The following is a 15394-nucleotide window of genomic DNA, read 5'->3' as shown; positions in this document are numbered from 1 at the left end:
ATGTAGTTCAGCTCTGCAAATCTTTTAGTGTCAGAATGTTTGGGGTATTCTGCCAACTCAGACACTAATTGGCTCTGAACCTGTAAGGAAAGAAAGTCAAGAGGAGGTGAGCAGCTTACCAGTCTCCCTAGTGGATTGGGGAAGAGAATTTATCATGTAAGCCGCTACAAATTCTGGAAATCTGCTCCAGAACTTTAGGCAATACTCAAGAACTGGTTCTAGGTATAAGATTTTTGCATCTTTCATGGTGCCAGAAAATGGGCTGAGAGAATATTCTGCTAATTTTAGCTGTGTTTCAGTCATTGCAATTTCACATGGGACTAGATGTTGCTGTGGTGCCGTGGAAGGAGATAAGAGGTCCCTTTGGGGTGGTGGACATGGTGTATTTGCCTGATGACAGTCATGTGTGGAAGGACCACAACAAAGCTTGAAATATTAAACTTGTATTGCAGCAAAGGTTTGGCAAGTCTGACCATAATGGGGCTGCACTTCTGTAGTCTGGATATACTAGTAAGGAAGGATGGATTTTATAAAAGGAAATTAGACTTCTTGTTTTTTCATGTTTCTGTATGCCATAAGACAAGACCCATGAGATTCTTTCTCCTTTGACTGGGTATCATCTGACCTGTGCTGTAACTGAGAGCATGTGTGCTGTCTTCCTTTTTTTAGATCTACAGTCTTTCTTTTTTAAACCTGCCTTTAGCAGAGGAAATGCATCCGGGTGCTGTGCTGTCCTGAGTTGACCTTGTTCAATTAGAAATGCCATTAGTTGTTCCGTGTTGCAGGTGTGTCAAAACTGTGGCTGATAAACCCCTGCAAAGAATCCAGGCTGCAATACCTAGTCATTAGAAGATGGATTAAAGACAGCAAAGCTGTTAAAGGCCAAGCTTTCTTGCTTTCCTGGCTTATTCCTCAACCTTAATGCAGTTTTTAATGAGTCTGATGTTACATATAATGACTGTGCTAGCTTGAGAACGCTAGGGATGCTCACCTAATTGGGCTTCTTACTCCTTCATTGCCCTCCTAGCAGGAGACCAAGCCTGTATTGTCTGTCAGCTGTGGTGGTATGAGCATTACTGAAATACAGCAAGGGATTGGAAGAGAGATGAGACAGCTAGGAGGAAGGAGTAGAGGACTGTACAAATAAATTATTTAAAAATTAGAAGATGTCCAGGATGGGCTTCACCTGGTGTGGTAGCATCTGTCAGATCATTTGATTGTGCAAAGTCTTATGGCAGATAACCTGTGAGACATAGAGGAACCCAAGAGTCTCAAAGGTTTGCGTTTTGTCTTCCTCCTTTCTGTGTTTCAAGTATGACCTTTTTTCAAATAATAGAGAAAATATCAAATAGAGAAAATATTAAAGTATTTTGACAATAAAGATGCTTGAGCATGCAATAGCTTGATGTGCAAAAAAAGTGCATTTTGAGTTAATCTAGCTGCATGTCTGTGATGCAGTCTGCAATGTGTATTGAACATATGTATGTCCATCTCTTCGTAAGATCCTCGGAGTGTGTCACTGTGTGCTTAGCCACTATGGGATGCAGATCTTTTTGAGGACCAATTACACAGTTAATTCCTCTCTCCAAATTGCTTTTCAGTGTTGCTGTATGTGCGAAAAGAGTCAGAGGAAGTCTTTGATGCACTAATGTTAAAGACCCCATCTCTGAAAGGCCTAATGGAAGCGGTAAGTGACGAGGTTGTTTTATGGTCCTTGCCTCCCGCTTGAGAAAGAGCGAGTGTAGCCCTGGCTACCCAGTGCTGACACACTGGACAGTCACAGGAATCAGACTCTCAATCACAGCTTGTGTCCACATATTTCTGCCCTTCTGGATAAGAAGCATAAGGCTGATTTCCTTTCAATAACATGGAAATTAATTTAAATAATGCTTTAATTCATTATTAAGGGACTTCAGGAAGCTTCTCTTTTAAGCACCTTCTCCCACATCTGTGGGGTCTGAGTGTAAGAAGCCTTTCTGAAAATCTGGGTGTGTCAAACTTGATGACTGGATGTTCCTCTTGTCAGAGAGGGTATTTTAGTCAGAAGATGGAGTGATTCCCAGAATGTGTTCGGTGGTTTGGGTTTGTTTCAGTCTTTCAAAGCCTCGTTTGGGGGCTTCCCCTGTCGTTTCATAAGCAGTTATGCAGAGCTCCAAGTCCCAGCTTCTATGTGTGCTTGAAGACTTTTATATATCTGTGCACCTGTGTGAAATTACTCTCTGGTACCTGACTTCCAAAACAGCCTTCCACTACCCCTGCTGCTGCAGTGCAAGGGAAATACAGAGTTTAAGTCCAAGGAATGGTGTAATGTTTGGCAGGAGCTCAAAACTGACGTTTCTGTCTGTCTGTTTCTGTGACTAATGCCTTGTTGATGCTCAGAGCACAGGAGCTTGGGGCTGTACAGACAGGTCTTGCCATTAACTTTGGGGACCCAGAGGTGGTTCTGTAACCAGAATCTTTATCTCTTCCTGGCTTTGAGGCTTTGCCAGCACAGACAGCTAGAGGTGGGGGGCTAATGGAGAGAGGGAATGAAGGCTGTGGAATCCTCCCTTTCTCCGTGGTCCTGAAATGAAGCTGCACCTTTGTTGTTACTCTTGGATTTCTTAAAGCAAGGAACTAAGAGCTCACAGCTGTAGCTTGGGGGAAACTCCGTGTGCTTTTTCTGCATGCTGAAACAGCATATTGGTTTGGTACTTGCTGTTGGTGTGACAGAGCAATTTACCAAAGTAAACCAGGCTTAGGTTACTGACCTCCTGACTTCCTGGAGTGCAGTGAGATACCGTGGTCAGTGGCTGTGGTTTCACACACACACATTGACATCACCTTGCTGGGTAGGGGGAATGTTTCTGATCACCTTGTGCCCTTAACAGCAGAGAGCTTCACTCTGTTGCTATTTTCTTCCTGCACCACCCACTGTCATGACTAGTTTTCACTTGATCCCTCTGGCACTGAATTTAAAAATGTGTTTCAGTATGCTAAGAGAACACACAGTCAAGAGAGAATGAGAGTCAGGGTGTGGAATGGGTTTTTAATGCTTTTGGGTGTAGGGGCAGGAGGTTGCTGTATGAGAAGTCAGTGGCCAGGTCTCAAACATAATTAAATTTTTTTCACAGAATTTGGCAAACCGCAGAGGAGGGTTTCTGATGCATAGGCTTATGTTATAGCTCAGGATTTAGTGTTGCCTTTATAGAGCAGAGCAGTTGTCTTCATTTGCAGGCTTTTTTTTTTGTTCCTTTCTGTAAAATAGGAAGGGGAGGATGGTGCCAGCAGTCTCCTTGCCTTACCAATGATTGCTGTCTTTCATTCTAGATATCTGACAAGTATGACGTTCCTTTTGATAAAATAGGAAAAATCTTCAAAAAGTGTAAAAAAGGGTGAGTATGTACCTATGCAAAAACTGCCTAAGAATATGAACACCTTTTTTCAAACCTGTAGGAAGGTCTGCTTTATAATTCCTCATACCCTGCACATAGATGAAAACCATATGCAGTTATGTGTGTGTGTACACAACGTACACGCGTTCCAACATCATTCATAGAGCTGAAGACTGGAAGACTATAGGAAGGGTCCTATAGAAATATGTAGTTTAACTTCCTGGGTAAATACAAGTCATGGAACCTCTCTGAGCTAATTGTTACTTGAACTGAAGTTGATTATGTCAGAGGAAGAAGAGTTCAGTTCGTTTAAAGAGTCACAGTGATGAAGAACTTCCTTCAACCTATGTTAAATTGTTCCAGTGGTTGACTGTGCTCACTGTATCTGCATTTGACTACACCTGGTTGTCTTTTTGTGAGCTAAATTGAAGAGAACTTTATTGTGAAGTGTCTGTTTCTCACAGAGGCCACACTCCACCATGTTTTTATTTTGTAGCATAAATAATTGAGTTCGCTTTTGCTTTTCCTTTTAATTTCTCAGTAATTTTGGGGGGTTTTCTCTAAAGTCACATTGATGTTTCAGCCCCTTCACCAAAGACCTTCTGGCCAGAAAATTATATCTTTCGAGGGTAGTGCTTTTATAGCAGAATTACCCCACCAGAATAGCTGCAAAAGTTTAGAATTTATGGTACCTAAATCACTGCTAAGCACAGCTTTGTATGCATGTGTGCCCACAAACACACAGGTATCAACCTTTCTAGCAAATGGAAGAAGTGGCCAAGTATTGGTGGTTTCTTCCCTGCAAACTCTGTAGGTTTTTGGGCTCATAGTTTATAAACTGTCGAGCAAACCCATTAAGAGCCGCAAGTGTCTGCAGCTTCAGAAGGATTTCTGCCAAGATCTCTCTCCCTTTCTGGTCCAGGATCCAGATTTAACCCTTCCATTCAGACCCTAAAAGTGTGGTTGCAAGCCTTGATGGCAGGTTTGGGTAAAGACAGCCAGATCTGCTGTAGGAAGCAATGAGTCAGAGAGAGGGAGGGGTCCACTGAGCAGGGATCCACTGTTACCCCTGGATAGTCCAGTCTTTCTGAGGTTTGAGAGTGCCTTTGCTGTCTTTGGCATTTAGAACTGTAATATATCTGATCTGTTTTATTTTTCCAGAATTCTGGTCAACATGGATGATAACATTGTGAAACACTATTCTAATGAAGATACCTTCCAGTTGCAGATTGAAGAAGTTGGAGGATCTTATAAGCTCACTCTGACTGAGATCTAAGATCACAGATCCTCTGTGGATTCTAAACAAAGGTCTCAAGTGAACATTTTCCCATAATTCAGTACATTGGGCAAAACACTAATGATCTTCTCCAGAAGAAAGCCATGTGTTGACTTGTTCTGGGGAGCAGAGCAGTGGTTTTGCTTAATACATTTGTGTTTCTGTTCTTGCTCATGACCTTATTTGCACTTGAAATGAGCGAGCAAAGATCTGCAATTAAATGGAGAGCATGTATATATTTATACTAGTGTATAAAACACTAGTAAATACAGGAGGGTAACACTCCTGGAAGGTGGCCTTTTAGACTGGTGATATCTTATTTATCTATTCCGTAACCATGTTTGAGCCCATTATCAGCTAATACCATTTTACTGGACTGTTTTCTGCTAGGTAGAGCTGCACAACTACTAATTGGAGTTGCATGCAGGTTGGACAAAAGTCTTTATAATGTTTACTTGTGACCAGGGCAGACTGTTGAAATCATTTGTGTCACTTGGGGGGAACATAAAACTGCCTTGCTTATGAAGAACTCGCCTTAGTAACTGTGTGAACTCTCATCAGATGAAGCTATATTGTATATAAGTGCAATATATTTTTGAAGGTTTGTAAATGTGTACATACAAGTGATATATAATATATATATAAAATATGGTGTTCTGTATATACCGTGAATATATGCAACGAAGCCCATCTAAAAGGATGCCATATACAGAGAAAACATATTTAACATAGATATTTAAAAATGGACAAACCCTTAACATGCACCAAAGGTGAGCACACGTTTGTACGTTCATAGGAGGCACAAGGGACCTGCTTGTTCAACATGGATCTTCCTGTGTGGGAGGAAAATGGTAGTGGCTCTCTCCTAAACCCTCCTGCACAGCCAGGATGGCAGTCCTGGCTTCTCTTAAGAACTGCCACTTTGAAACAGCTGGGTGCTGCTGCCCTGGGAGGTAATTTGGGCCAAGTATGAGAGTTGGATCCCAGGAGGAGCTGAGCAGATGCAGTTCCCTTGAAGTCTCACTTCTAGGGGTCAGGAAGGTGGATTTTTTTTCTGTAGCAGCGTACTTAAGGCTCAGCTGGATGCTGCCCACACCAGCAGCTCAGGCTGGATGAACCCAGGGGCTGGTGCCAGCTTGCAAAGTCATAGGATGCCAACAACTGGAAATGCACAGGCAAGGTTTTTGAGAGAGGAAGGTGGCATCATGGCTCAACGGGCCAAGCGTTGGCAGGGAGTAGGGCCTGCAAGCAGGTTACACATTCTTGGTGTCTGTGCATCACATGGACCCACTGCAGAGCTGGAGAGACCACATGGGCAGCAGGCATCTTGAGCCTAGAACCAGCTGGGAGTGCCAAACACCTCCAAAATTTACTGCTCTGCACTATTTACTCGTTGTGTGCATGTGCTTATGAAGGAAAGGCACCCTCTGGTTAGTAGCAAGTGAGGGAGGAGCATTTAAACAGCAGCACTTGGCTCTAAGGCAAAAACCTGCATTACATGGTGAGCAGATGAATGTGAGTGCCATGTCCAGTGTCAGAGATTTTACTATGGATCTAGATAATGAAAAAAGGTTTATAATGTTTTTAGATGGCACAAAGCTGCACATGCCTCACTTAGGACATGAAGGCCAACCTGTAAAGCCTGGAGAAATAGTCCAGAAAAGTAGGATATGAATCTGTTTAATAATTAAGGATTCTACTTGATAGTTAATGAATCATAACTTAAATTGTTCAGCTCTTTTGTGGTTCTGTTTGGAAGAGGGAGGCAAATACCACATTGAGTTGATCAACAGCAGCATGGCCTGCAGGAAATCTGAGATCCACCTTTTGCATTGCTGAGGCCTCTGCTGGAGAGTGGTGCCCTGCCAGCAGAGCCTGGTCCTAGTGGATGTCTCAGAGAGGCCAGACCATCCAGTCCTTCAGCCAGAGCTCATGGCTTCTGAAGCGGAAGGGCTAGATGATTTGGCTAGTGAAGGGTCATCTTCAGAAGGGAAGGTTGACGGGAGCAGCCTCCCAACCTATGGAAGTGTTCTCCACATCCATTGCAAGCACAAGCAGTGGGTGTAAATTGCAGAAATTCAGGTCAGGTGTTGAGGCAGTTTCCTCTAGTGAGAAGAGCAAGTTGCTCAGGAAGGTGGTGGTTTGGCTGGGCAAAGATATCTCTGGACTGTCACAGGTGTAATTGATTGTCCCTTGGTGCTGAAACCAGGTGATCGCTTCAAGTCCCTCCCCACCTTATCTTTTCATGATTTATATGAAATACAGTATTTGGGGATTTGTATTAATCCTGAGCTGGTTCATGGACCACTCCATTCCCCCCTCCTTCCTTCTCCTCTTGTTGATGGGCCCACCAGAGGGCTGACGATACTCTGGGCACCACGTGCTCCCCTCTTTGCTCTGTGGCTGGAGTTGGGCAAACTCCACATGGATGCATCTATGACAGTGAGTATGTGGACAGAACCCATGGGCTCAAAGCTGAAGGAGAGAAGCTGATGTGCAGCACAACATGCAGAGACTTGGCCAACACATGCCACCCCATACGGGAATCCACCGCCTGCAGAGCAGCCACGGGACTTGCCAACCCGCCACTTGGGCTTCCCTTCATCAGTCATGGGAATAATGTTACTATGGCAAGGGAATTTTTTTAAAAACTTGATATATAGAATACATATATATATTTACACATTTTTATTGAAAATGGAAGTTTTATTACAGAAACTTGGTCTAGGGTCAGGGAAATAGATTTAGAGTCTCCATAGAGGTAAGATTGATATGAATGTTATTTCTTTTTACTGCTTAATGAAGTATGTGAACTAAATCTGACGATTGTTTTCCACTATAAGATACTCTGGGACACGGGTCTTATAACAGTAGCAGCAATGTCATATATGTTTTATGAAACTGATTTTTTTGTTTTGCCTGCTGTTTTTTAATTGAAAATGTATTTTAAACCAAGCTATTAAATTTTTTATGTTCCTTTCTAATGATGAGTCTTTTATATAACAAATGCATCTGCTCTTATCCCTTTGTTTTTCCTTTGACAGGGAATCTGTAAAACCCCAGTTATCATTTCCTTGTTTTTTTTCCAAAAAAAAAAAAATAATCCCAGTGCCAGCCTTGCTGCTGTTCCTGCATAAGAAATGGTCACTCCTATTCTCACTCCCTGCTTTATTTCAACACATTCATTTCAATTCATTTTGCATGTGAGGAATCTGTGCAGTATTTTGTTTCCATAGGACCCTTTGGCAGGAGAGCAGAACATCCAGCTCAGGTGTGCAACTGGGTCGGTGATGCCTGGTGGCCTCTGCTGGAGGGGGCATTGCCACCTTCTGGGCCCTGTGCAGCAGTGGATGGGTTCTGCTATCTCTGTAGATGTGGAAGGCAAGCTGTGGGCTCATAGTGGTGCTGGCAGCTGTCCCTGGCTGCCAGTCCATGGTGCTCTGTGTAACTTCCAGCCCACAATCACTACAGAGAGTGGTGGATGTCCTTCCAGGAGGAGTTGGTTGTAATGGGCACTTGCTGGGCGGCACGGGGACCACTGGTGAAGCTGCAGGTACTGACTTTCCCAAGCTGAAAACAAAACTCGTGCTAATATCTCCAGGATAACCCTAATGCCATGGTGTCTTGAGGGGTGTGCACCTCCTCTTTTTCACTGTCAGAAAATGTCTCAACAGGCTTTGGCTGCAGCTGGCTCCCCAGCCCCTGCAACGGGTGCTGTCCTGGGGCAGATTCTGTGCCGGCACCGTCCCAACTCTGGGTTTGCATCGACATGCCCAGGGCTGGGTGGGGAGCAGTGTGGGCGGCAGAAGATTTCTGGGGTAGGAAAAGGCAGGTAAAACTTTATTTATTTTCTTATTTATTTCTAGTTTCTCTACAGGCTGTGCTGTAGTTCTGTGTCCCACATGTAGGAATATGCTGCAGCGTGTCACCTGGCGAGTCATGGCGTGCCTTGGGTACTGCACAAGTGCTGGGGGATGCCCTGTGTCATCTCCACCTGACTCGGTGTCACTGAAAGACTGAGCGGGGTGTTGCCCTCATAAAGTTGGTGTGTGGCATGGTGGCCTCCTCACAGCAAACCTCAGCATGAGGCTGGATGGGCTGCAGGGCCGGCTGTGAAACAGCTGCAACTACCTCTCCCCTGGGTGTGTGACATCATCATTTTCCTCAACCTTTAGCCCTCCTTCCTCCTGAGACACTGTCAGCCCTTTTCTATTCAGGTGACTTTAAAGGACGTGAAGGTGAGTCCCCAGAGATGCAGCTTTGAACTCTCAAGGCAGGCAGACTTCCATGGAGATCTGTGCCTCTTCCCTGTGGCGTGACTCGGGACTACTATTGCAAACATTTAGTTAGGCTTTTAAGATCTGACTTTTCTTATAGGAAAGCTGAATTCACATTAGTCTCCAGCTTCATGATGGAGCTTTGTCTATTAATTGCAAAACCTTTTTCTAAGAGCATGGAACTTAGATGCTCCTCCATTTGGTTTGTTTGTACTTAAGATCATTTGACTTATGATTAAGTTATTAAATATTAGACAATATTTAGACAACACCTCAACTAGATGAATTGGTCCAATATATGAGTTCTTGTTTTGCTGTTTGTCCTTGGACTACCCTGCCTTCTTCACTGGGTACCTTTGCATAGTTCACAATGCTGTAGAAGGGATATTTGGCCTTTTTTTTTTTCTCTTTGGCTTTTCAGTAGCTGCTGTGACTGGGGTGATTGCAGGGTTTTTGGCACATCTCACAGTTTCTTGTTTGCTTAGGGCAGTGCTCCACTGCCCCACTGAGCTGTTTGCCTGCACACACAGGTCGTGGGATGGCCGGTGTTCCTGCTGCCTCAAGCGTTACTTATTTTGCCATGTCCAGCGTGGCCATCCCGCAGGCTGCAGGTGCACGTGCAAATACCAGCTGGTGGCCAGTGTCAACAATGTTGAACTTGTGTGCCCCTGTTGCAGTGTTGGTCATCTCAAGGAGCATCCTGAGCCCGGCACTGGCCTGCAGGTCGGTCACTGCCACCACAGTTTGGGAAGCACACACCAGGCAGAGGAAAGGTGCGTGGCTGAGCCTGGCAGCAGCTCTAATGAGTGGAAACACAGTGGAGAAATGTGTTTGGGGATTTGATACCTGGAGGTGGGGACAGCCCTGATCTCAGGGATTGATGGCAGTGAGGAATGATGGAGCGTGCTGGGTGGATGGCTGCTGCCACCAGGCTGGAAAAGATGGTGTAAATTAGAATGAAATTTGGAGAGGGGGGAAGTGACATGGGGAAAGGCAGGTGATAAGAACCCTGTGGTTCCCAGCACCAGGGAAATCAAGTCCCATGGTTCCTCAGTGCCCCGTGGGTGAGGAGAGCTGGATGGATCCCCAGCTGGGCAGCACTGGCCCTGCCAGCCTGTTGAATCTGCACCCCCAGCTTCTGAGCTTGGTAGTTTGGGGCAAAGAGGGTACAGTCCTGCTACCACTGCCCAGGAGTTTGGATTCAGCCAACTTCTCTGCTCCAGGCATTGACTGTGCCCAGGCAGAGCCCAGTCCCCTGCCTGGAGAGACATGTTTGCTGGAGCAGCTGCTGTCCACAGGGACTGCTCTGGGGACAATGCTCAGCCCTGCTCAGAGGATTACAGGTGCCTGGAATCAGGGCACAGGAGTGCAGGGATTGGCACTGGCTCTGCCAGGCAGCTGTGCCAGTGGCACAGGGGTTGTTACCGGTGCTTGGTTTGATGATGCTTCTAATCTTGTTGTGAAAAGATTTTTTTTTCTTAAATAACTGCATGACCTTTGTAAATTAAGAATAAGTAAAGAAAAAGTGATCACACAGTGGTCAGCTCTGCAGGTTGACTCTCTACAGTCTCTGGTCCTTCTCGCTTGAAATGCTTTGAGCCTGTCAGCCAGCGCTGGCCAAGGGTTTTTGGGAGGCAGCAGTGCTGGGTCCCCCATATTGTGGGTGTCCTAAATGGCCCTAAACCAGCCCTTGCTCTCTACATTTGCTTCTGCTCTGTGTGCTTAAAGAAGAGCCCAGGCTGCAGGGAAGAGGCTGGTTGAGACTTGCTGCCTACCAAGCCCCAGGTCAGGGTAATGCATGAGACAAAAGGAGACAGTTATAAAATCAGTGATAGCAAGCTAAAAAAAAATCCATTACTGCTTAAATCACCTCTTGCTGTGCTATGTGGCCATTGCCAAATGAGCTGGCACCTCCTGGCAGTCCTGTCCAGAGCTTTGCCTGTGAGTGAGCCCCCTACCTGGCCTTAGCAGGGGCTGAGCTGTTCCTGTGGGGATGCTGCCTGTGGGCTGCCCCAGCTCAGCAGGGGTGATGGTTCTGATGAGAGAAGGGCCCAAATCCAGCACATCTCTATAGAGACACAGCTCGTTCCTGCTCATCTGTACGTGCTGTGGGCCAGGGACCACAACAGTGCCTCACACCCATGGCTAGCAGCACACCCCAGACCCCATGCTGACTTCCATTGCTTTTCATTGCTTCAAAATTTTAAACGTCCCTTCAGGAACTGCAGAGGAAATTTGAAAGATGTCTTAAAAGGAAGAAAAATTATGATAATTTTGATCCTAAATCACTTCCCTTTGGGTTTTTTTCCCCTTCAGGTCCATGTTTCAATTCTTAAGTGCTCGGGGTTAATGATGCTCTTCAACACCATTAAATTGTGCAATATTTAACTTCTTGGCAGAATTTCCCCCTGTTGCCCAGCTTTGAAAACCCTCTTTCTCCTCAAGGTTTTCTTCACGCTGCATTACATCTATCCATTACCCCGCTGTTATTTTGCTCCAAAGGTACATCTTGAGGCTTTTATGAAGTATATTTGAGCTCCCTGGCGACAGCGCTCGGGCAGATATAATACAGAGTGACAGACCATTGTGAATGCCATAAAGTGCAGAGATAGCAGGTGGAAATCTGGCTGGGGGGACCTGCCTGGCTGCAGTGGTGCTGGGATGTCATCCCCTGCTGAAGGAAGAAGGAGGACCTGACCTGAGCTGGGGCAAAAACTAAGATGTCCACTGTGCAAGTCTGTGTTTGGCACTGAATAGAAGCCCAAACCTTCAGGTTAAGTATCCAGGCAGGGTATTCACAGCTCAGCTTACTTCAGTCAATCACTCAGGAGAAAAGGAGAGCTGATGCTTGTAGAGCGGAAGGAACTGTGGCCAGGGCTCAACCATAAGGCTGGAAATTACTGGGTATGTGGGGAAGGTTTTGGGGTAAAAGCAGTGTTTCTCCCCAGTCCAGGGCCTCTCCCATCCAGCAGAACTGTGCCAGTGCTGGGTCACCCTCACAGTGAAGAAGTATTTCCTGATGTTCAGAAACTCCTGTGTTTCAGTTTGTGCCTTTTGTCCTGTGAAGGTATGTGGTGGGTCTCCTGAAGGAAATGGTACCAAGAGATCAGAGATGAAGTGGTGATTTTGGGCTGCTTCAGATGAGCTGCAGCCATGAGGAAGAGAGGTGGAGCAGCCTAAAGTGGGGCGTGCAGCTGGGGGCATCCCTGGACAACATTCACCCCTTGGAAAAGCACTGCAAGGCGTGGCACCACCTCATTTCTCTGTTCTGTTGGCACCATGGAAGGATGCCCAAGGGGAAAGAAATTGAGAGTAAACAGCATTGCCTGTACTCACAATGGAAAAACAGCACAGCTACAAACCAGAAGAGCTGCAGCCCAGAACTGGAACCTGAGTTTATTTCACATTAGTCATCTTGCTGCACCTCTTAACATCCTGAAGAACTGCAGCAGTGGAGAGGAAGTGCACACCCAGGGCTGATGTAAGGATTTACCCATGCTGGAAAAAAATGAGGACTCCTTGTCCTTTTAATATAAACAGTGTAAAACTAAGTAGGAAAGTGCCTTTGAAGGGAGGAATTAGGATCTCCACTGTGCACGGGAACTAGCGGCAAGTAAGTCCAAGAAAGCACGAGTTATGATAAAAAGCATCAAGGCATGTTCAGCAGCCCAGCCTGGTGGGATAGCTTATCCAAACCACAAGCAGGGTCTGCTCTGCTTCTGAGCAAGTGGGTGGAGCCGACGGAGTCACGTATGACCAGAAGTACTGCTAAGGAGGTATCACAACAGCAGGAATTGCAGTTTTCCATCTCCCTAGCTGGAGCAGGGATGGGATGTGGGCATTGATGGGGTGAGACACCCCTCCTTAGACAGTAGGACAAGGATTTAAAATGCCAGTTGCTACTGACTTTACTCCCTAAACCACCAAAATCTCAGAAGAGCAGAGGTGGCTCTTTTGTTTATTTAGCTCTTAGTAGAAAATGTGTTTGTCGGTAGTAAAATCTTATACTTGACCATGTCCTTCTAATATATAGTTATAAAGGAGGGGTGCTCAGAGTATATAGTGGCATAGTTTGAGTGCAAGCACTGTGCAGGGGGGAAATTACCCTTGTAAGCAATCTCCTCAGCTTATGCCCTCCTTTGCTTTGGCTGTCCCTGGCTTTGGTGTCTGTCCTGCCAGCTGCAACTCTTCTCCAGCCCCCCAGCAGAAATGTGGCTTTGGAGAGGGACACAGAAACCCCATCACTGATGAGGGAGCATGGGCTGACTTAGCTGGAGACAGCGTGCTTTTAAGAGCACTGCTGTTGAGCAGCGTCTGGGGAGGCAAAGGAAGGTGTCAGGTGAGCGTGAACGGAGACCCTGCGATGAGGAGCAGAAATGAGAGTGGGCACAGCAGAGCCTAAGGAAACTGAAGAAGGTGATGTCATAGCCACACAGTGTTTAGTGAGGAGTTTATTTATAAACATGATGGGTTAGCAATCTCATGTCTGTTTGGATGTGTGTAGCTAGCTGTCACAGGGAGGATTTTGTACAGCAAAACTCACAGTGGCACTCACTCTGACAATTTCAGGCATTTATGTTGTTATAGGAAGCAGCAAGCGAAGCTGAGCATGCAGAACAGGGGTACCTCAGCTTTTGTCTCTTGCTCATCTACTCCTGCAGACCCTGTGCATCTGTGAGCAGCAAGGTGGGGCAGGCCATGGTCCCACTGTGCTGTTGGCCCCACAGCGAGGTTCTTCACCCCTGGCCAGAACACATCTGGAGGAAAGCAGGGCTGAGCTTTAGTGTCCATGACAACATCCATGTGCAGCAATAGAGTCATGCTTGGTGCCAAGGTCAGTCCCTTGAAGGTGGCTGTCTCATTTGTCCCCTTCTCTTCCACACAAGCTCTGTGCTTACTTCTGTTCAAAGTTGCTCTGGCTAATCTCCTGCCCCTCCTCAGCCCCCTCATCTGTCTGATTTTCAGTGATAGTCATTAACTGCAAACCAAGATAGTTATATTTTTACAGAGATGTTCCTTATTCTGAATATTTTGCCAAGATAGGGCCAAGAAAGAAGAGGGAGAGGCTCATTGTACAGGGCTGGGGAAGGAAAGGGTAAGACACATAGCTCCAGGGAGGAGGAGGAGGGGAGGCTGCAAAATGGACAGTGTGGACCAGGGATATGTGAGTGATTAATACCCCAGGAAGTGCAGGGTCAAGAGTCACCCTGAAGGTGGGGTTCCAGGGAGTGGATAGGGGAGCAAGGATACAGGTAAGGCAGTAGCCCAGAAGTTACATGGACTCTTATTTTTAGGTCTGCTTAGAGATGTGACCTCAAGTGGCAGCAACCTTTCATTGTACAACAAGGTCTAGGATGTCTTGGCCCCTCTCAGGCACATAAGAAGGGCCCATTCCCAGAAAGGGGTGTTGGGAGAAGCTTTTGAAGGTGCTCAGTAGTGTCTCACATTATCAAACATGACAAGGTACAGAAATCATACATCTGAACTATGGAGACAGCCCCTCTGATATCAGCCAGGTAATCCAGAAGCAGTGTGTGAAGGACAGGAAAAAGTTACAGGATCTTAAACAAACCCCATCTGGTGTCAAAAAAGATGACCCTTAGTGAGCTGCCTGCAGTGGTTAAGACCACATTGACCAGCTCTTCTGATCACATATGGACCTTGGCCAAGAGCCAGCAAAGAGAAAACTGAACACATGTGAGAAGACCTCTGGGCACCTGCCATCAGCCAAAATCCCCACCACGCCCCACAGACCTCCCTTGGACTTGGCACCGTTCTGTGCTCAGTGCTGCACAAGTACTCAGATGCACATAGACAACATCCCAGAGGAGATGCCAGTGTTGGTGCTGGAGGAGTTACTGCTAATGCTGTGTGTGGGCCACTGCTGTGCCATTGGAACTCTGTGGAACCAGTCATCCCCACCTGGGAACAATGTCCAATGGTCCAAAAGTTGGTCCCTGGTGGCACAGAATGTCTTCACAGTATCTCAGTCCTGCTTGAAAACACCACAGAGTTGTTAACATGTGAGAGATGATTCAAGATGAAACACGTTTTCACATAGGCTTGGTACCTGCCCCAGCAAGTCCTGAGTTGACCAAAACAGGGGAACATCCATCAGCATTGCTGATGCTTTAATATACTGTGTGTCAGAAAATATGCGTGGGCTTAGCTAACAGTAATACTGAGGTCAAGGGAACAGTGAAAATGATGAAGACATCCACTTAAGCGGAACAATAAATAAATAGCATGTAATTTCAATTTTTGCTGGTATTTGAATCCATCTCCTGGTGCCACTAAAATAGGATCAGGGCACAAATAGCAGTAGAAAAACCAGATGGTGTACTAGAATGAGCAGATGGTGCACTAGCACGCCATACTTATTACTGTCACTTTATTATTTCTATTACAGTGGATCTGTGGACAGTCCACACCTGTAATCAATATTTGTGCATTGCATTTTTTTTTTA

At 45.9% G+C, this 15394-nt stretch overlaps 1 protein-coding gene across 2 annotated transcripts in view; it reads left to right on the top strand.

The window, feature by feature from the left end:
- The window catches only part of GRHL1 (grainyhead like transcription factor 1), a 41566-nt gene extending 33965 nt beyond the window's left edge, over nucleotides 1-7601 (top strand). For both annotated transcript variants that reach the window (XM_051778314.1, XM_051778313.1), the window contains exons 14-16: nucleotides 1602-1687; nucleotides 3310-3374; nucleotides 4536-7601. In XM_051778314.1, coding sequence (XP_051634274.1) covers nucleotides 1602-1687; nucleotides 3310-3374; nucleotides 4536-4650 — 266 coding nt within the window. In that variant the 3' untranslated portion in view covers nucleotides 4651-7601. The remainder of the gene's footprint in view (nucleotides 1-1601; nucleotides 1688-3309; nucleotides 3375-4535) is intronic.
- The last annotated feature ends 7793 nt before the right edge of the window (nucleotides 7602-15394 follow it).

The sequence above is a fragment of the Manacus candei genome, unplaced genomic scaffold (assembly GCF_025592945.1).
Source record: "Manacus candei isolate 608988 ecotype Guabito, Panama unplaced genomic scaffold, ASM2559294v1 h1tg000011l, whole genome shotgun sequence".
NCBI lineage: Eukaryota > Metazoa > Chordata > Aves > Passeriformes > Pipridae > Manacus > Manacus candei.
The sequence above is the reverse complement of the archived record's forward strand: the minus strand, read 5'-3'. Positions and strand labels throughout refer to the sequence as shown.